Genomic DNA, 22,469 nt, shown 5'->3' with positions numbered 1-22,469 from the left:
CCGCCCCCGGCCCCGCCCCGCCCCCCGCCCCAGGCCGAGCAAACAGCTCACCTGCAACTCCTCGAAGGCATCATCGATGCCGGTGACCTGGTGCTGCTCGTGTAGTGCGGGTTCATCGCAAAAGAAGCAGAGCAGTGCGCGGTCCGTGAGGCAGAAGAGCTTGACCTTGTCGTGTGCCTGGCACGGTCGCGCGGCCCGGCGCGCGTTGAGGATGGCGTCCAGGGGGAAGGCGCTGTAGCGCTCCACGATGTTGGCCAGCTTGAGGCTGGGCGCGAGCGCGGGCTCTGCAAACGTGCGCCGGCACTCGGGGCAGTCGCGGGCGCCCTGCGCTTCCTGCCTCACCCAGTGCTCGGTGATGCAGCGGCGGCAGAAGTAGTGCTCGCAGCCCAGGCTCACCGGGTCCTGGTAGATGCTCAGACAGATGGAGCAAAGCAGCTCGTCCTTGAGACTGCATGCCATGGCGCCAGGGGCGGTGGGAGAGGGTCCCCCGAGATGCAGGGGGCGGCGGGGAGAGCGCGGCGCTGTCGGGGGCAGCTCCTGGGAATGGGTGCCAGGAGCAGGCCCGGAGAAGCAGGAGCTACAAGAGAAGGAAGAGGTGTTGTCCGGGAGCGGGGTAATGCGAGTAAGAGGTCCGGGGTAGAGACTATCCGAGAAGTGAGCCCAGGAAGGTGGTCTCGAGGTAGTGGGTGACCCGGAGCGATGGGTGCTGGAGGGAGGGGGCCGTGGGTGTCTGGGGGAGGGTGCTCCCAGCAAGAAGAGTCTAGGGAAAGGGGCAGTCCCGAGGTATGGGTGCTGAGAGAAGAGGATCAGGGAGGGGGGCGGAGGCCTTGGGGGGCTGTAATACCAGGATGGGTGCGGTGGGGGGAGGGGGAGAAGCTGGGGATGGGGAATTCTCGGGGAGGGGGAAGAGCCACCCCTCGGCTGTTCCCGGCAGAGGAGAGGAGGGGTGTGAGCAAGCTCAGCTGTTCGATCCCGGCCCCAAGACCCGTCCCCGCGCGGCCTCTTACCCTCGCCGGCTCAGAGGCCACAGCTTCGGTCCCAGCGCAGCCTCTCAACCCGGAACCAGCCGAGCCAAAGCTGCCGGCGGCCTCGGCTCCCTCCCCGCCTCCGCGGGCGGGGACCCAGTGACTCCGCCCCCGCGGCGGGCGGGGGAGAGGAGGGGCAGGGCCGGGACTCAAGCCTGCGAAACCCCTCCCCGCCCCCACCATTCCCCAGCTCCCAGGGGTGCGAAAGCCAGCTGTTCCTTCAGGGTCTGTACTTGGAACAACATCCAGGTCTCGCTTGGCGTCCCTGCAGCGGAGGTGGGCGGGGGAGGGGAGGCGGGAGAAGTGGGCCTCTATTTTGAGAGGGTAAGGAGTACAGGATCTTTTTGGATCATCAATGTGAAGATTGGTGAAAAATAATATTTTGTATTAAAACAAACACAGGTATGTTGTTTAATCTGCGTAGAATACAACTTTTGCATAAAATGTAAAGATAAAACTCGAGAAATACCCTGCTTGCTTAGAGCAAGTTCAAGAGCCTCACACTTCTAAGCCCTGGGGTCCCATTTCCTCTTCACTTTCTTAAGCAGTGCTAATGGCGGAAGTTGGAAAGTCCTGGCCCTGACTTATATCTAACCTGAGGAGTTGTCTCCACTTAGCAAGCATTTCTGGAGTGCTATAGTATGAGTGCTGTATTATGGAGAGGGTGAAAGAGTAATAGGAGACCTGGTCTGCATGCCAGATGGAGAGGGGATAAGGGATTTCTAGGCAGAGGGGGCAGCATGTGCAGGAGCATGGAGGTGTGAAAGGGGAGGAAAATTTTGGGGAAGTGTGAGCAGTTCTCTATTGTTGGGGTTGGGGTGGAAAAGGGGCTAGAGTGGGGTGGAGGGCGTTGAGGGTCTTGCTGAAAGATTTCCTGAAAGCATTGAGCTTTCAAGCAGGGGACTGACCTGGTCTGATGTGGGTTTCAGGAAGTCAAGGTGATGCTTATTAGCCCATTGGCAAGATGAAAGCAGACTTTCTGATTTGTCCGCATATGTGCAGTGCTCTGTGGACAGTGAAGGTGTGTAGCTTAATAACAGAAGCAAAGATGTGGGTTTCAAGAAGAGAGACCAGGCAGCAGTAGATTCATGTTGTCATAGTGCCTGCAGATGATGAGACCTGAGCTGGCACCATGACAGTGGGTAAGGAGAGAAAGACAGGATACTCAAAGTATAGACACTCTGAAATTTTGTAATGGATGGACTATGGAGTGAGAAAGAAGGAGGCATGAAGGTGGCTCCCCCCAGTTTCTGGCTCCTCCAGCAACGTCTTCACTGGAGTTAAACTTTATCAAAGCACAATTTAAGAAAAAGCTTGACGTTTACCCCTCTGCTATTTATGTGTCTTCCATCACATCGTTACCTGGTTTCTTGTCTCCATCATTGCCAAAAATAAGTTGGTAGCCCGTGTAACAACTATTCATGGATTTTTCCTTGCAGTCAGGGCCCTGATTTTGTTCAGGTGGCGCCCCCCGCCTTCCCCAAGTGACCAAGGGTTGGCTGACCCCAGTCCAGCTCTAGGAATAAGTCCTGTTCAGTCCAAATCCATCATGATGGTTACATTCCTCTCACCAGTGATGGCTTAGGTTTGGACATATGATGCAGGTCTGGCCTTAAATACCAGAGGGGAATCTTGTGGCAAGGAGACAGCTTCTGCAAAGGGTCTCTTCCCTATCAAAACCAGTCTGCCCTTTTTGCTGGATATACTTGTATGTGTTTGGTGGTGATACTTGGAATTGCTCCCAGTCTGAGGATGCAGCCAATACATGACAGAGGCAAGGAGAATCCTGGGGAAGAGGAACTGGTGCACTGACGGAGAGTCTAGGCTTTTGGATATATGAGATGGTCTGTCTTACTGCTTAAGCAGGTTTAATAGCACTGTGCTTTCTCTTGGCAAACAAAAGAATCCCAAATGATACACTGATATGCACCTTCATTTTTTTTACAAAGAGGGCAGAGTCTAAATTATTGAAGCACTTGAAATGAAAAAAGGCTTGATGATGGATGAAGCAGTGGGCTTCATTTATTCAATATGTAATCCATCCTCCTCTTCTATAGCAATATAGTAGCTAGAGAAAGGATGAGTTGCTAGGTGCCACATTTTCCAGCTGCTCTTGCAGCTGAGTGTGGTTTTGTGACTAAATCCTTTGTAATAAAATGTAATAGAAATAGGCCTAAGGTATGTGCTCTTCTGTGTTCCATTTCCTCTTCCCTCATGGTGTCTCAGATGGTAAAGAATCTGCCTGCAATGCAGGATACCTGGGTTTGATCCCTGGGTCAGCAAGATCCCCCAGAGAAGGAAATGGCAACCCACTCCAGTATTCTTGTCTGGAGAACCCCATGGAGAGAGGAGACTGGTGGGCTCCAGGGGTTGCAAACAGTCAGACATGACTGAGCAACTAACACTTTGACTTTTCATGTTGAAACACAGATGTGTAAGGAACCCAGCTTCAGTAATGCTTCAGTGAAGCTGACAGAGCAAAGATGAGGAAGGAACCTGGGTTCCTGAATGACTGCATGGAGTGGATCACCCACCAATGTGGAGTAGAGAGTGAGAAATAAACTTCCTCTTTCTAGAAGCCTTTGTATGTGGGACTCTGTTGTAGCAGCTTAGTCTACCCCATGCTACTCATAGCTGTTTTTAGAAGAGGCTTTGGTACTATTTTATGCTACTGTCCAAATCTTTTCAATAGCTAAGTTCCTCTTAATCTAGCACCAATCTCTTCTAAAGAGTATAGAACATGGTTTTCTCTGGCTGAAAGTTGCAGTCTCTTAGACCCATGACAATTCTTTCCAGCTTTCAATCTTTTTGCCCTTCGAGTTGTTGTTCTTCTGAATTTACCCCCATTTCCACTAAGATACTGAGCACCACACTCCTGCAAACTGTTAGTTATATTTGTTTGGCAAGTCATTGCTCCTTCTGGATCTGTTTCTCCAACCTGATGTGGCTGAGAGGTCAACCAAGACTTTGTGATCCTGACTGCAGGGTATGCTACCCACATCTATTCATACTCTAAAGAATAATATCAGGAGTTAAAATTTTTTTTATGCATCCAAGAGATGTTGTTGAGTGATTAAAAAAAAAGGGAGAAGGAGACCCCATACACACAGATACATGGACATGGGCACATGCAGTCCTATGCATGCTCACAGGTATTATTTGTATAGCAAAAATCTGTAGACCACTATAGCAATCCTAGCTGTGTTTACATGTAGGCTAGGGTGGGGGGACTTTACTTATGACACTGTATAGCTCTATTTGCTTATTGTTTACTTTTATAATCCCAAAAAAGATTTGCAATAAAGATCAGCACAACATTGTAAATCAACTATACTTCAAAAAAAAAAAAAGACACAGTTGATTCTCATCTTCATAGCTTTTGTTTGCAAATTCGCCTACCCCTCATTTACTTGTAACCCCCGCCCCCCAATCAACACTTGAGGGGTTTTCACTGTCATTTGTGGACACACAGAGGTCCAGGGTAGCAAACATTTAGACTGTCTGATACACAACAGAGGCGGAACCAGTCTTCTTGTTTCAGCTCTCTTACGACCAACTTTTCATGATCTTTTCAGTACCACTTTTTTCCCTCACTTTTGGGGCTTTTTGTTGGTGATTTTGCTGTTTTAAAATTACTCCGAAGCCGGGCACTAACGTGCTGCCTTGTGTTCCCAAGTGCACCAGGGCTGTGACGGGCTTGGGGGTTGGAGGCGGCTGGGGGAGTGTGTTTGATAAACTTCATTCAGGCATAAGTTATAGTGCTGTTGGCCATGAGTTCAACGTTAGTGAATCAACAACATATATTAAATAAGGCGTTTTTAAACAGAAACACACTTAAAACAAGGTTATGTATTGATTGGTTGACAAAAATGCGGCCAGAGGCTCCCAGGAACCTGCCTCTGTATTTCCTCAAGGGGCAATGGTTTAATATTCCCTATTTCAGTCTCTGCAGCGACTTAGTGGAACATAACTGTGTGAATGTCAAGAGTCACTTGTACTTAACGTTGTGTCTAACAGCAGTTCAGTTCAGTTCAGTTCAGTCGCTCAGTCGTGTCTGACTATTTGCGACCCCACGAATCGCAGCACGCATCAGTAGGAGGTACCAAACCCCATGCCCCTTTCCCTCCAGGTAACATTGGCTTGAGGACTTTCCCAGTGGCTCAGCGGTAAAGAATCCACCTGCAAAGCGGCAGATGAAGGTTTGATCCCTGGGTTGAGAAGATCTTCTGGAGGAGGAAATGGCAACACACTCCAGTATTCTTGCTGGAAAAGTCCCAGGGACAGAGGAGCCTGGTGGGCTGTAGTCCACGGGGTCGGACATGACTGAGCTCCGGGGCACAGAGAATGTGTAGCATACAAAGCAACATTGGCTCAGGTCTGTCAAAGGGGGAGCGGAAGAGAATGACCGTGGGTTGAGCCACTTCTGTGTGTCAGGCCCTGCACTAGGTGCTTGGTGTCCATGACTTTTATTTAATCCTCGCAACAGCCCTCCAGACTTGTCCTTTTTCTCCCCCTTTGCAGATGAGAAAACTGCAGCTCAAAGGGGAGACGTGACTTGCCTCAAACCAGAGCAAGTAAAAGGCACAGACTTTTTCACCCCCAGATACTGGAGAGAAAATTCCACAGTTGTGCATCTTGGAGCTGGGTCATACCTGGGCCCATAGCTCTATCCGATGGTCTTTATAAGCTATCCAGCTAGCCTCCCTTTCTCTTCCCTTCTCCACCACACCAAACCTTTGCCTGTTTGCTCAAGTTCCATAGACACCTCCTGCTTCTTTCTCAGTGGGGGACCAAGCATCCCATAGTAGGAAAAATGTCCCTCCAGGGGGCTTTCTTAGCACCCACTCCCCTTCAGCCTAGATCCATCCTTTGTGCAGTGAAGCTGAGTGTAAAATAAACAAATGGAATGAAGGCAGTGCATTTATAACTTGATTCATCCTCAGCTCCTTTCCTCTAGTCTGAGGATGAAGTTGCCTTAATTCTTCCACCTAGGCCCGAGTTGGATCCTCTCAGGCCTCCTCTGGGATCTGACTCCTTCAGTTTTCTCCCTCTCCACCCTGTATTTTCATTTCTTGCCTTGGCATTGACTACTTACACTCAGCCGATAAACAGGCTCGAGTTTCTCTTAAAACAGCCCTCTCTCCACTTCCCCTGTCTTGAGCGACCATCTCATTTCTTCTTGCCTTTCTCTAGCCCAGCCTCTTGGAAGAATTGTCTGCCCACCCTCCTCTGCCATTCATCAGCCATGGCAGCCTGGCCCTGCTCCCCACCATTCCACCAAACTCACTAATAACCTCCTAATTGCCAATTAAAGATAGCTGCTAATACATAGCTGCTGCTGCAGAGAAACAAAACACAGAGACAAATTAAGAGAAACTTTGAAATATTCATGATTACACCACCCAGAAAGACCTATTGTTAATACTTGGCTTATATCCTCATAGGCGTTTATCATGCGCGCGCACACACACACACACACACATACACACATGCATGCACACACGAGGAAGAAGGGAAGAGGGAGGGGGAGAGAGGGATATTTTTAAAAATTAAGGTAATTCTTAAGAGAGAGGTTTTTTAAAAATAGAAATGAGTTCACTCTCTAAATCATTTCTTTTCTTGAGCCACATGTGTCTTTAGCATAGGGCCTTCCAGGAGCTGACCTTGAGAAAATAGTTTATTTGGGAGATGTTTTTAAGTAACACTACAGAGAAGTGGGAGAGTGATACAGGGAACAGGAGGCAGCCCCCTATGGCTGTACTATCAAGCCAGCTAGCACAGAGGGCAAGTGACAATTTCTCCTGCAGGGAAGCCTCTAGGAGTGGGAAAAAACATGCCTCACAGTGATCCCACCCCAAGGATGAGGAAGGTGGGCATTTATACACCATCTCAGAGTGTTGAGGCTGCTCCCCAGTACTTGTGACCTGTGATGTATGTAGTCAGCTTCCTGCAGTTCTGGGGAGAAGATCCCTCAGCCACAGCCATGGTACACATGCTGGCCCACTGAGGGGGCTGAAGGATAAGGACAGGGCACAATAGTATCTGTGACGGCCCTCCTTACACACCCTCAGATCAACTAGCACCCCACTTCAAGTTTCATGTCCTGCCCCTGCTTCTTCAAGGTGGTAACCAGTCATTTTTTTAAAAAAAAGAAGACAACAGGAGGATCAGTGGAACAAGCCAAAATGCCACTGCTGTCGTTGGTCCTGAGATGAAGCGATGCTCGTCAGCTTCCTTCTCTACCACCCTTTAAAAAAAAAACTGTATTTGGCTGTATCAGGTCTTAGCTGTAGTACACAGGATCTTCATTGTGGCATACAGACTCTCTCGTGTGGCACATGGGCTCAGTTGCTCCACGGCATGTGGGATCTTATAGCTTGTGGGATCTTAGTTCCTCCACCAGGGATTGAACCTGCATCCCCTGCATTGCAAGAAGGATGCTTAACCACTGACCTCCAGGGAAGTCCCTCTACCACCCACTCTAGATGCCTCTCACCTGAGTCAGCTGGGGTCCCTTACTCCTGCCAGTTCAGTAACTCCTTTCTTTGCCTGCACTTCTCCTGACATGAGAAGCTCAGAGTTGCCAGGAGGCATACATAATTTTAGATTTAGTAAAAACCATTATGGTGGCTTCTGGTAGGAGTGTTCTCTTATCCTCTAGGAAATAGGATCTCTAGTCTAGCAGAGCCTAAAGGTTTGGGGATAGGAAGCATAAATTTACCAAATGGGACACCAGGAATAAAGGTGAGGAGGGCCACTTCCATGGTTCCCAGAGCTGTATAGTCTACTGATCAGGAATATAGCATGTATTTATGTAATGGCTACTGGCTGAAGGTATATATCTTAAGGACAGCATCTTGACCCTATCTTCTAGCTGATGCCTTAGTTACTCTTTCAAGTGATTATCCCAATATTTTCTCAAGATGGCAGCTTCTGGTTGATATGGTATATAGTAGGACCAGTGGTTAATATGGTCATGCCCACTTCCTCCATGGTCATGTTATTGGGGGATCCCATCATGATAAATTAGACACTCCGGGAGCCTTCAGATAGTAATGCTAGCCAAGAGATTATGAACTGAGAAGACAAGCCTGCATCAATCCCAAGAAGTCGTGGATGAATCATGGCCCCTCTGGGATGGTTGGGTTCTTTGTAATCAGCCTGGCACCCTGTGCCCTCCTTCAGGGGTGGTACCCTATCAAGTAGATCAGTCTTTGCTCTGACAGACTGAGCACTGAGTAGTGGTAGTACCTAGATCGGCTTTGCGAGAGGGAGCCCATGCCTTTGGGCCAAGCAGGGCTTCCATCCTTGCTGCCATGGCTACTTGGTTCACTGGCCGATTGTGCATGCTTTGAGGTTAGAGGATGGCTCATTTCTATGGGATGAACTGTGCTCTCTACCTGCCTATTCCATGCCTCCTCTACAATGGGCACTGTCCAGTAGACACTGAAAGGAGCCTGAGATCCATACATTCTGTAACTTCTCTCCGAGCTTAATCCACAAGCTTCTTCTCCAGATTTCCGTAACTCCAAGTTTTCAGTCTTGCCCTTTGCAGGTTCCTGATTAACCAACCAAGCCATCACCACTGCCCAGGAGTGACCTTTATGTGCAGGCCACCTCCCCTTTTGAACCAAGCTTAGAACTCCAAGGTCTATCAGTGATCCCTCAGATCCCTGTGGGTCAGGGCCCCTTGGTAGACCTTCTATCCACTTTGACCTCTGATGCTCAAGTGCTGCCACCTGGCCTCTGCAGTTCTGGAATCCCACTGTCACACCATTAATATAAACACTACAGAGTCCAGGCGCATAGCATCCTCCCCTACAGTCCTCAGCTAAGAAAGGACAGCCACCACTGAGCTGCTCCACGGGGCCAGTGTCCCCTTCATAAGCTCATTTCCCGGGAGCATCAGTGAAAGCAGCTTACTGAGAACATTTCAGCTAGGGGGTCCTCTTATTTTAGGTAATGCTGTTCTTCCAGGGAGCCCACTTCTCTCGACCTTTTGACTGCTTCCTCCAGTCCTGGCAGTTCATGTGTTGCTTTATCGCTGATTGTAGCTATTCTTTCTGTCAGTTGTTAAACTATTGCCTAAATGCTACATGTACCTGCTTGCTTGCATAATTGCTCAGTCATCTCTGACTCTTTGCACCCCGCCATGGACTGCAACCCGCCAGGCTCCTCTGTCCATGAAATTTTCCAGGCAAGAATACTGGAGCGGTTTGCCATTTCCTCCTCCAGGGGATCTTCCCGACCCGGGGATTGAACCTGCGTCTCCTTCGTCCCCTGCATTAGCAGGCAGATTCTTTACCACTACACCATAAATACTATACCCTGTTGTTTAGTACTGGAGCCAGGATTCAGAAAATCATGTCAGCATCTCCAGTTGCTCCCCATTATGCCCTGCCAATAAGGAGTGCAGCAGGGTGTTGACAAGGCTAAAGCATGAAGGAGATGCTTACTTCTTCCTTCTAGCACAGCAATGCCTTTGCCGCCACTGAATCTAGTTTGCAGTTTTTCCAGCACTCTGTAGCAACAGTTTCCAACACTTTGGTTCCTCTCCTTGGAGGTCAGTTTTAGTTTCTTGGAATCCCTCCTCCAAGCTTTTCAATTTTTGTAATTCCACCCTCTTACCTTATTTCATGAGCCTTGGACATGGCATCTACTCTTGTAATTGCTGCCTTTGTGATAACTTAGCAATCGCTCTTTTTACCTATCCAGTTGTCTAGTTAATGTCAGCATTTAATGATCTCCTAATCTCCTTCGCTGGAGGGAAAACCAGAACCAGGACCCAATGATTAGAGGGGCAGAAGTGTCCCACTCCCCTTTGTTGGAGGGTAAGAGGCTCCCCCTTCTTGCCTACTTAATACTTTATGTGTATCCAATATGCTAAGTCACTTCAGTTGTGTCTGACTGTGACCCTATGGGCTGTGGCCTGCCAGGTTCCTCTGTCCATACTAGATTTTATTAAAATAGAGTTGGGGTTTCTGTCTCCTGATTGAACCCAGATCATTATTTTTTTCAAGTTTCAAGGAGCCATCCCAGCTCCAGGTGCCTTTGCCAGGATGACAGATCCAGAGACCCAGGAAAGTACTTCCATCTCAACAAACTTCTGTAATCCAACTCCACGTTCCATTCTGCTCCCGACTCAACACCCTCAAAATCCATTCCCAGATTGCTGTTGCTACTTATTAGTCAGATTACAATGCTAATTACTTATTAGCATTTTTTGTTTGTTTGTTTTTGGTAAAAGTCTCCAAGCAGAGGTAATACTTCCTCAGTGGTGCTATGCTAGGACTTGACCTTAGTGACTAGCCCAGAAGTGACAAGAGGGAGTAGTAGCAGGCCTCCGAGAGGGCAAGTATCCTTCTTGCAACATACCTGCCTTAGGTGAGGCCTCTTCCTGGTCTCTAGGCAAGAAGGGGGAGCCTCTTACCCTCCAACAAAGGGGAGTGGGACACTTCTGCCGCTCTAATAATTGGGTCCTGGTTCTGGTTTTCCCTCCAGCGAAGGAGATTAGGAGATCATTACATGCTGTCATAGAAGTCTTCTGGTTCTCGAGCTGTGCCCTAGATGGTTAGTTGGCTAGTTAGTTACAGCCTATCATTTTCTTCTTTCATCACATCAATGGTTCTTAACAACAACCAGCAAATTCCACAACTTCTTTTAATTACCATTGCCTCCATATCTCTCAAATGTTAGAGAGGCTATAGAAACCATCACACCCCCTTACACTTGTATCCGAGCCCCCCATTCACCACAGATAAGAGTGTTTATAACAGCAGTTGGTCACCTGTTATAGTGAAGGTGACCAACTTCAAGGCTCGTCAAGGACTTCCAACTACGGGGTCCTGTCGCTGCTGACTGGCAGGTGACCCAACTCTAGAATTCCATCCTAAGGATCTGATTCCTAATACCACTTCTGGTACAGACTGTCCAGATTTGACAAGGATTTGAGTTCAGTTCACTTGTTTGGGAAGTGTCGGTTGCATTGGGAGAAAAGTGGGAGGTGATGAAGGAAAGGAAGACAACCAGTTACCACAGTTGGTAATCAAAGCTTCACCTAGCAGGGAAACTCTGGGAAATGGTAAAAGACATGTTCTTCAGAAATAACCCATGTGAGGGGTAAAGCAGATGGGTTAAAAAATATATATTTATTTATTTGACTCTGCCAGGTCTTAGTAGTAGCATGTGGGACCTTTAGCTGGCATGTGGGATCTAGTTTCCTGATGAGAGATGGAACCCAGGCCCCCTGCACTTGGAGCACAGAGACTTAGCCACTGAACCACCAGGGAAGCCCCACGAGGTGTTTTATGTACCAACTCTGAGCATCACTGGTTATGGGCAGATGCTAGCAGTTGATAGGAAAGCTCCAAGGGATACACATGTGGAACTGACAGCATCTACATATCTGATTATTTGGTTAAAATGCAGATTCCTGATTGGGGGAAACTCTGAAGAGCATGTAAGACTTCTCTACAACTTCCTGAGACTCTATAATTATTTCAAAATTAAAAGTTAAAAAAACAAGATGACCAGCGAAACCAGTTGCATGCAATTAACTGAATACATATACTTACTGTGTGTTTTGGGGTTGGATTTCAGTAAGTATGGGGTACTCCAGTGAAGAAGTCCCTTTCACCTCCTACTGTAAATAAATAGAAATGATTGATAAAATATAATAAATGTATTTTTAAATACATTTAAAATGTATTTAAAAATGTACATTTAAAAATGAGATAAAAAACTGTAGGCAGAAAAGAGTCACCTGGGAATAATCGCAATCACAGCTTGCTTATAGTGCGGGTGTGAGGGTTAAGTTCGGAGAAGGCAATGGCACCCCACTCTTGTACTCTTGCCTGGAAAATCCCATGGACAGAGGAGCCTGGTAGGCTGAAGTCCATGGGGTCGCTAGGAGTCAGATACGACTGAGCGACTTCACTTTCACTTTCCACTTTCATGCATTGGAGAAGGAAATGGCAACCCACTCCAGTGTTTTTGCCAGGAGAATCCCAGGAACGGGGAAGCCTGGTGGGCTGCTGTCTATGGGGTCGCACAGAGTTGGACACGACTGAAGCGACTTAGCAGCAGCACAGGAGAGGGTTAAGTTTGTATTAACAATACAATGGTGGTGGTGTCGGTGGTAGGGGAAAACCCAGAAATTGAAAGAAAATTTGTCACGGAGCAGGTTAAGCGAATGAAGTTTCTTGTGAAACTACCCAAAGTACTCCTCTGCAATGCAGGGCACATAGGATTTCTTTAGAATCAACTCCCACTAGGAAACCATTACAAAGTATAAGAAGAGAAAGACTTCTAGGAGATAAAAGTTAGAAGATGAGACAACTTGGATAATTCGCATGCTGTGTTAGTTGTGTCCTCCAGAAAATAAAGGCAGGGATAGAGTTAGGAGTTGGGGTGTTGCCTATGAAGGATAAGAGGGGAGGAAGCAAGACTGGGCAGTGAGAGCCTTGGATGTGATGCAGACTTGACAAAGCCTTGGCTGCTAACCCAAAGGGGAATTACAGAGCAAATATTGCACATTGGAGGAGTCCCATGTTGAACAAAAACGGTGAGACACTAGTTCCCTATTTCTAATCAGTCATTGCTTGGAGACTGTCAAGGAAGAGCATGGTCTCAACTCAAAAGCCCAGGCAGGTCGTAAAGGTACTAATAGTCCCAGGCTGTCAGCTAACTGCACCCCTTGTTGAATGGGGTGAATTTTTCTTTTTAATGACAGGAGATCTGAATGGTGCACATGCCCAAAACAGAAGAGTCCGAAAGATGAGAATAGAAGTATGTTTAAAGAGATAAAATTAGGAATAGAAGGCATACAGCTTTTTTAAAATAAAGAAAGAACCAAATAGAGATAATAGAAATGAACTATTGAAAACTCATTCGTATTTTGAGAAGTAGACTAGACATTAGGCTGGAGAGAGAATTAGTAAACTTGATTGGCCTGAAGACATCACCCAGGCTGTAGCACAAAGAAGCACAAAGAAATGAAATTATGACTGCTAGCAAAGAATATCAACCGAGTGCAGGGGCTCTGAAGCCACACACCTGGGATTAAATTTCAACTCTGTTACTAGTTATGAGGCCTTGCGTGCTAAGTCGCTTCAGTCGTGTCCGACTCTGTGTGACCCTGTGGACTATAGCCTGCCAGGCTCCTCTGTCCAAGGGATTCTCCAAGCAAGAAGACGAGAGTGGGTTGCCATGCCCTCTTCCAACCTAGGGGCCGAACCTTTGTCTCTTATGCCTCCTGCATTTGCAGGTGGGTTCTTTACCGCTAGAGCCACCTGGGAAGCCCAGTTGTAAGGCCTTAGGCATATTTTTAAGCCTCCTTGTGTCTCAGTTTTCTCAAAGGCAAAATGAAGATATACTATACCTGTTTGTTGTGTATGCACTCAGTCGTGTCACTCTTTGTGACCCTATGGACTGTAGCCCACCAGGTTCCTCTGTCCACAGGATTCTCCAGGCAAGCATACTGGAGTGGGTTGCCATTTCCTCCTCCAGGGGATCTTCCCGACCCAGGCATTGAACCCAGGTCTCCTGCACTGCAGGCAGATTCTTTACTGCTGAGCCATTAGGATTAATTGAATTTATGGTTCTTATCACTGAGTTATAGTTCTTATAGCACATAGTAAGTATTCAGTAAACATTATCTAGTATAATAGAGAAAAGGAAAATATGAAAGATAAATTAAAAGTCATGGTGGAGAAAGCAAGAAGTTCCAACACTTATCTAATCAGTCCCAGATGGAGACAATAGGAAAGAAGCAACATTTCAAGAAATGATGATGAGAATTTTCTATACATGAAGAAAAATGAGCCCCTAAAATGAAAACACTGAGTTCTGAGTAGTTTTTAAAATGTCATTCCTAGAGATGTTGTAAAGAAATTGGAAAATAATAAAGATAAAGAAATCTGAAAAACCGCTAGAGAGGAAGGTTATCTATAAATGAATGATTTCTGCCTGAAGCCATTTTCTCATCAGCAGCAATAGATGCCAATGGAATAAAACTTCAGAGTAAACAGAAAAACAATTAGGATCCTACATTCAGCTAACTAGCATTGAAATGTGAGTGTAAAATAAAGAAATTTTCAGAGATTTACAGACTGGGAGATAAGAGAATCATATCTTAGACGTTGCTCCAAGAATTTATGAAGGATGAACTTCAGAAAGAAGAAAATTAAATGCAGTGGAAAAGACTTCTCTTCCAGTCAAGATAGAATAACAAGAACTAGACTTACCTTCCTGCTTGAAACAACTAAGAAAAGCTAGAAAAGATGTATGAAGTGGTGGTTCTCAAGGCGTCAGACATGAGGCTCTAAGGGCCAGTGATCTCTGAGAGACGGGAAACTAACAAACTGAGCCCTGTAGTTGCCCCAGCTTACTGCCTAGACAAAGTTTCCAGGCCACAGTGTAGGGAGAGGGACCTCAGACAGACTCCAGATGTCTTCCTGAGATTAGGAGACAGATCCCTGAGATCAGGGAGTCCAGGGAGGCCAAGGAAGCTAGAGTTTACAGGACAAAGTACCAGCTAGGGTACTAGCCCAATACTGAGTATTGATCAATGTACGCATATGAGGACAGGACCCAAGGTAGGGGAAAGGACCTCCCAGAAGGATTTGAGGAAAAAATTCTCAGAGTTCACATATAGCTAGTAAAAAGGCCATTTCCACCAACTAGAGAGGAAAATATCATAGTTCTTGGGAATCTGAGTAGAGAAATCAAAAGAATTTTACCTCAGTAATGGGGAGAATTATCTCTCGGCTAAATACTACTCTGATCCTGTCCAAAAAGTTTAGAAGCAAGACTTTTGAAAGGGTCAAATTATTTCCAAGTAGCCTAACCAGATGTTCAAGCTGGATTTAGAAAAGGCAGAGGAACCAGAGATCAAATTGCTAACATCTGCTAGATCATCAAAAAAGCAAGAGCATTCCAGAAAAACATCTACTTTTGCTTTATTGACTACCGCAAAGCCTTTGACTGTGTGGATCACAGAGAAACAAACTGTGGAAAATTCTGAAAGAGATGGGAATATTAGACTACCTGACCTGCCTCCTGAGAAATCTGTATTCAGGTCAAGAAGCAACAGTTAGAACTGGACATGGAAGAACAGACTGGTTCCAAATAGGAAAAGGAGTATGTCAAGGCTGTATATTGTCACCTTGCTTATTTAACTTCTACACAGAGTACATCATAAGAAATGCTAGGCTGGAAGAAGCACAAGCTGGAATCAAGATTGGCAGGAGAAATATCAATAACCTCAGATACGCAGATGACACCACACTTATGGCAGAAAGCAAAGAAGAACTGAAAAGCCTCTTGAATGAAAGTAAAAGAGGAGAGTGAAAAAGTTGGCTTAAAACTCAACATTCAGAAAACTAAGATCATGGCATCTGGTCCCATCACTTCATGTCAAATAGATGGGGAAACAGTGGAAACTGTGATGGACTTTATTTTTGGGGTTCCAAAATCACTGCAGATGGTGACTGCAGCCGTGAAATTAAAAGATGCTTGCTCCTTGGAAGAAAAGTTATGACCAACCTAGCCAGCATATTAAAAAGCAGAGACACTACTTTGCCAACAAAGGTCTGTCTAGTCAAGGCTATGGTTTTTCCAGTAGTCATGTATGGATGTGAGAGTTGAACTATAAAGAAAGCTGAGTGCCGAAGAATTGATGCTTTTGAACTGTGGTGTTGGAGAAGACTCTTGAGAGTCCCTTGGACTGCAAGGAGATCCAACCATTCCATCCTAAAGGAGATCAGTCCTGGGTGTTCATTGGAAGGACTGATGCTGAAGCTGAAACTCCAATACTTATGGCCACCTGATGTGAAGAACTGACTCATTGGAAAAGACCCTGATCCTGGAAGAGATTGAAGGCAGGAGGAGAAGGGGATGATAGAGGATGAGATGGTTGGATGGCATCACCGACTCAATGGAAATGAGTTTGAGTAAACTCTGGGAGTTGGTGATGGACAGGGAGGCCTGGCGTGCTGCAGTGCATGGGGTCGCAAAGAGTCGGACACGACTGAGTGACTGAACTGAACTGAACTGAGCCTACCCATATCCAGAACAAAGCTAAAGAATATTTATAAGAATACAAAAATGATCCAGCACCCACAAGGTAAAACTCACAATGTCTGGCATCCAAAAACAAAGCACCAGGCATGCAAAGAAGGAGGAAAATACAACTTATCAGGAAGAGAAAAATCAATCAGAACTACCCAGAAGTGACACATGATAGAATTAGGAGACAAGACATTAAAACACGTATTTATAACTGAATTCCATATGTTCAAGAAGCTAGAAGAAAGATTAAGTATGTTAAGTAGAGTCATGGAAAATATAAAAAAGACCCAAATCAAATTTCTAGAGATGAAAATTACAATGTTTAAAATGAAAAATACACTGAATGGAATTAATGACAGTTTTGATACTGCAGAAAAGATTTGTTAATCTAAAGACATAGCTATAGAAACTATCCAAAATAAAACATACAAAGAAAAAAAAAGATGTAACAAATGAAATGAGCATAAACAAGCTGTGGGATAACTGTAAAGCAGCCTAACATATGTGTATTTGGAGGGAGAGGAGAAGGGGAGGGACCAAAAGCAATTTGAAGAAATGTCTGAAAATTTTCCAATCTGATGAAAACTATAAATTCACAGATCCAAGAAATTCAATAGACCACAAACACAAGAAACATAAAGAAAATTACAAGACACAGCATATCAAATTGCATAAGACAAGTGATAAAGTGAAAATCTTCATGGCAGTCAGAGTAAGAAGACACACTGCCGGGACTTCCGTGGTGGTCTGATGGTTGAGACTCCACCTGCCAATGCAGGGGACACGGGTTTGATCCTTGCTCCGGAAGGACTTTGGGGCAACAAACCCTGCCAGCTGCAGCCACTGAAGCCAGAGTGCCTAGAGCCTGCACAGGTGTGCATGCTAAGTCGCTTCAGTGGTGTTCGACTCTTCACGAGCGATGGACCTGAACTGGAAGTAGCCCGCCAGGCTCCTCTGTCCATGGAATTCTCCAGATAAGAATACTGGAGTGGGTTGCCATGCCCTCCTCCAGGAGATCTTCCTGACCCAGGAATCAGAGCTGCATCTCCTGCCTTGGCAGGCAGATTCTTATCACTAGTGTTACCTGGGAAGATTGCCAAGAGCCTGTACTCCAGCAACAAAAGAAGCCCCTGCAATGAGAGGCCCCTGAACGACATCTAGAGAGTAGCCCCATTTGCTCTGACTAGAGAAAGCCTGTGTGCAGCAACGAAGACCCAGCACAACCAAAAATAATAAATAAATAAAATATTTTTTAAAAAAAGACACACTACATGCAGAAAAACAAAGAGTGATGACAGCGGATTTTGTATTTGGAAACAATGCAAGCTAGAAGATGGCAGATCTTCAAAGATACTGAAGGTACTCTGCCAACCTAAGTTTGATAATTTAGATAAAAACGATAAATTCCTTGAAAAATACAAATGACCAAAGCTCACTCAAGAAGAAAGAGATAACCTGAATAATTTTATAAGTATTAAATAAATTGGGGCTTCTTAGGTGGCTCAGTGGTAAAGAATCTGCCTGCCAGTGCAGGCGGTGAGGTTTCCTTGATTCCTTGGGTTGGGAAGATCCCCTTGAGAAGGAATTGGCAACCCACTCCAGTATTCCTGCTTGGACAGAGGAGCCTGGTGGGCTATAGTCCATGGGCTCGCAAAGAGTTGGACACGACTCTCCAACTGAGCACATATACACACACAAATAAATTGAATTTATAGTTGAAATCTTTCCACAAAGAAAACTCCAACTCCAGATGGCTTCACTGAGGAATTCTTCCAAATGTATAAGGAAGAAATAATACTAATTTTATGAAAATCTCCATAAAATCGAAGAGGAGGGAATACTACCTGATTTATTTTATGAGGCCAGCAAATTGAATTCAACAATATATAAACAGGATACTATCAACATATCATGGTCAAAAGGATAATATGCCCCAGGAATATAGTCAATATAATCCATCATATTAACAGACTGAGAAAGAAAAGCCATGTGATCATCTTAATAAGCAGAAAAAACATTTCACAAAAGTCAAGTCCATTCTTGATTAAAACCCTCAATGCTCTAGAAATAATAGGGAAGTTCCTCAACTTGATAAAGGACATTTATGAAAAACTTAAATTTCTATCATATTTCATGGTAAAAGATTGAATGCTTTCCCCTAGTATCAGAATCAAAGTAAAGATGTCAGCACTCATCATTTTATTGCACATTATACTAGAGATTCTTGCCAGTGCTACTGGAACAAATAAGTGAGTGAGTTAGGTTTGACACAAGATTAATATGAAAAAATCCATTTTATTTCTATTTCTTAGAAACAAATAATCAGAAATTAAATTTTAAAACATTATTTATAGTAAAATATATTAAATACTTGGGGATGACTCTGACAACAACGTGTAAGACCTGTACACAATAACAGCGCTTTGCTAAGAAAAATTAAAGAAGACCTAAACAAATGGGATGCTATACAATGGTCTTAGATTAGTGGACTCAATATTAAATCAATTCTCCCAAAATTCATCTATAGATTCAACACAATCTTAATGAAAACCCTAGTAGACTTTGTGTGTGTGTGTGTGTACAAACTGACAAGCTAACTCCAAAATTTATATAAAAATACAGAGGATGTAAAATAGTAAAAACAGTTTTGAAAAAGAATGTGAATGTTGAAGGACTTATTATAAAGCTACAGTAAGCAAGACAGTGTGGTATTGGCTTCAAGATAGACACTTAGATCTATAGGACAAAATAGAGATTCCAGAAAGAGAGCCACACTTAGTCAAGTGATTTTTGAAAATACGTGAAGGCAATTCAATTGAGAAAGGATAATCTTTTCAAAAAATAGTATTGGAACAACTAAACATCCATAGGCAAAAAATGAAAACAAAAATAAGACTTGAATCATGGACTTAAATGTATGCCATAAAACTATAAAACTTCTGGAAGAAAACAAAAGAAATTCTTTGTTGGTCTTGAGTTAGGCAATGGTTTCCTGTATATAGTACTGAAATTTTAAAACATTGGTTACAGCACGTAAGGAAAAATTGATAAACTGGACTTCATCAAAATTAAGAAAAATCTATTCTTTGAAAGACACTGTTACAATAATGAAAAGATAAGCCACAGACTGGGAGAAAATAACTGCAAATCACATATCTAAAAAAGGACTTTTATGCAGAATATAAAGAACTATAAAAACTCAATAAAAAGAAAACACACAGCTTCCCCCAAAATGGGTAAAAGATTTGTACAAATGCTTCACCGAAGAATATGTGTGGATGACCAATAAGCATATAAAAGGGTGTTTGACATCATTAGTCATTATTAAAATGCAAATTAAAACCACAATGAGATACTACAATGCACTTACTGTAACACCTAAGGCCATACAAAGTGCTGGTGAGGGTGTGGAATAACAAAATCTTTCTTAAATTGCTGGAGAAACTGTTCAATGTACAACTAATTTGGAAAACAGTTAAGCAGTTTCTTAAAAAGTTAAAAATACACCAACCACATAACTCAGCCATTCTACTCCAAGGTGTTTAAGAGAAATAAAACCATTGTTGCATGACGATTTGTACACAAATGTTCATTGCTGCTTTATTTATAATAGCCCAAATTGGAAGTAGGGCTTCCTTGGTGGCTCAAATGGTAAAGAAACTGCCTGCCAATGCAGGAGATGTGGGTTCAACCCTTTGGTTGGGAGGATCCCCTGGAGAAGGAAATAGCAACCCAATATTCTAGCCTGGGAAATCCCATGGACAGGAGCCTAGGGGGTTACAGTCCTTGGAGTAGCAAGAGTCAGACGTGACTTAGCAACTAAACAACAACAACAAATTGGAAATAAAAGTCTCAAATCAACAAGTAAATGGATACACAAACTGTGGTCTACCCATAAAATGGAATGCTACTGAGCAATACAAAGAACACATTGTTTATATATGTAGCAACACAGCTGAATCTCAAAATAATTGTGCTGAGTGAAAAGATAGAAAAGAGTTTTGTGTAGTCACTAAGTCCTGTGCAACTCTTTTACAACTCCACTGACTGTAGCCTGCCAGGCTCCTCTGTCTATGAGATTTCCCAGGCAAGAATACTGGAGTGGGTTGCCATTTCCTTCTCCAGGGCATCTTCCCAACCCAACGATTGAACTCACATCTCCTGCATTGGCAAGCAGATTCTTTACCACTGAGCCATCAGGGAAGCCCACTTACTATATAACTCCATTCAAACAAAATTCTAGAAAATGAAAGTAATCTATAGTGACAGAAAGCAGATCAGTGGTTGCCTGAGGATGGGGTGGGGCAGGGAGTGGAGGGAAGGAGGGAGAAATTACAAAGAGGCACCAGGAAACTTTTGGGGCGATGTTCATTATCTTGACAGTGGTGATGATTTCACAGGTGGTATATATGTCAAAACTTATCAAAATTGCTCACTTAAAATACGTGCAATTTTTCTGCACTATTTATCATATGTCAATTAGACTTCAATAAAACTGTTAAAAAACAATCCCAGAAGAAAAGTGTGGGAGGCGAGAGGTAATGATGAACAAAGAACCTGGCAAATGTGTTGGTGAATCTAAATAAGCCATAATGATAAGAATTATAAAACGGATTGAAAACATCTGATTTTGTATTGGATGGTAGAAATCAGGCAAGGGGTTTTTATTCAACTCTCTATTTTAACTGGGTATTATGCATGCTTCACTTCCATGGTACCTGAGAGAACAAAGAAAGGGGATTTTTTTTAAATCAATTAAAAAATGTGAAATAAGAAAAAGGAAGTAAAGAAAAAGCAGGAAGTAGCTCAAGTCACAGGAAAGGAGGTAGGAATAGCTTAATGCACCGCCTTAAAAATGTTTGTGGGAGACTAGGAAGGCTTCCTGGAAAAGGGGACATTTATTTAAGATGGTTTTAAAGGATGAGCAGAAATATAATACATAGAGGGGGTTGCATTAGCAAATGCACGGGGAGATAAAGAGGCAAGCTAGATGGACTTCTTTGTCAGTCCAGTGGTTAAGACTCCATGCTTGCGGTGCAAGGGGCACAGTTTGATCCCTGGTCAGAGAACTAAGATCCGTCATGCCACACAGTGTAGCCAAAAAAAAAAAAAAAAAAGACATGCTAGAGTCAGCACATAGGATGTGACCCCTGGGGAGGGGCCGGAGGCTGCAAACTGAGGGACCTCTCACTAAAGGCCCTAAGTGATGACAGAGGGGGAACACCAGAAAGATTTTCTAATCTGAGGTGTTGTGGTTGGAGGGTGTTTTTGACACATACCTGGAGGGTGATCTGCAGAAGGGAATGGCTACCCACTCCAGTTTTCTGGCCTGGAGAGTTCCAACGACAGAGGAGTCTGGCAGACTACAGACCATGGGGTCACAAAGAGTCGGACACAACTGAGTGACTTTCACTTCCCTGGAGGGTGGTATAGAAAATGAATTATTGCGGCAACACTGGAGGCAGGGAAGGTGGTGAGAGGGAGGGGAGGTTGTGGAGACAGAGGGAAGAAACCATTTTTCATTCTCCTACAACTCAGTTTCCTGCTCACCATCAATGACAGGCCTTTTGCTATGAAGATGTCCCCAGGCATCTTATGAGACTAAGTTGGAGAGAATTGTTTCCCCATCAAATCGCTGGCAGCACCATAACTGTGGAAATATGCTATTTAAAAGTGACCTAACTTCTGACCTCCAGATCTGCCTTGTGACATGAGAGCAGCCAGCAAAGAGCCCTGGCCTTGGGTCTGAAGGTCTGGGTTCTGGTGTCTGAGTCAGCACTGGCTCACTGTGTAACCTCCACCAAGTCCCTTGCCCTCTCTGAGCACCACCTAATCAGTCAACTCCCTCCTTAAAGTGAGGGTGTTGGACAAGCCTTCCCATCTTTGACCTTCACAATCAGCCTGCAGATCTGACTCCAGTTCTGTCTCTCCTTAATATCCCAACCCACTGGGTGAGCATGCCCCAACCATGTTGCATTGGGGGCAACCCAAGCATGCCCCAATCCATGGGGATTAGCATGTCCCAACCCCACCACTGGGCTTCATCTCTTGGAGAAGCAAGACTCTCTGATTTCTTCCTTTCCTAAAATGAAAATAGCATTACTGTTTTCATGAGTTAATTGTTAAAAGTTTAAGCCATAAGAGAAGTATAAGGGAGAACATAAAATTCAAGTGCAATCCTAATATGCAAAGGTAGTCACTATTAAGATTTTGACCACAGTCTTCTAGACTATTCACTCTGTTCACACACACACACACACACACACATATGTACACCTGCACACATACACTTCAAACATCCACACACACAACTTGATGTGATAAAATTATAGTATTTTAACTATGTTGTAATTATGTTATAATCTAATCTAAAAA

General features: G+C 44.4%; 1 protein-coding gene across 2 annotated transcripts in view; it reads right to left on the bottom strand.

Annotated features, from left to right (window-relative positions):
• TRIM62 (tripartite motif containing 62) overlaps nt 1-1,068 on the bottom strand; it is a 37,847-nt gene extending 36,779 nt beyond the window's left edge. Inside the window, exons 1-2 of one of the 2 annotated variants that reach the window (XM_005202933.5) lie at nt 1,008-1,068; nt 52-577 (exon numbers count right to left, since the gene is read on the bottom strand). In XM_005202933.5, coding sequence (XP_005202990.1) covers nt 52-459 — 408 coding nt within the window. In that variant the 5' untranslated portion in view covers nt 460-577; nt 1,008-1,068. Of the gene's footprint in view, nt 1-51; nt 578-1,007 lie in introns of those variants that run through there. The other variant, NM_001205835.1, reaches the window with a different exon arrangement.
• Between the last annotated feature and the right edge of the window lie 21,401 nt (nt 1,069-22,469).

This window comes from Bos taurus, chromosome 2 (genome assembly GCF_002263795.3).
Source record: "Bos taurus isolate L1 Dominette 01449 registration number 42190680 breed Hereford chromosome 2, ARS-UCD2.0, whole genome shotgun sequence".
Classification (NCBI taxonomy): domain Eukaryota; kingdom Metazoa; phylum Chordata; class Mammalia; order Artiodactyla; family Bovidae; genus Bos; species Bos taurus.
Note: the sequence above shows the minus strand (reverse complement) of the source record. Positions and strands in the feature narration are given on the sequence as shown.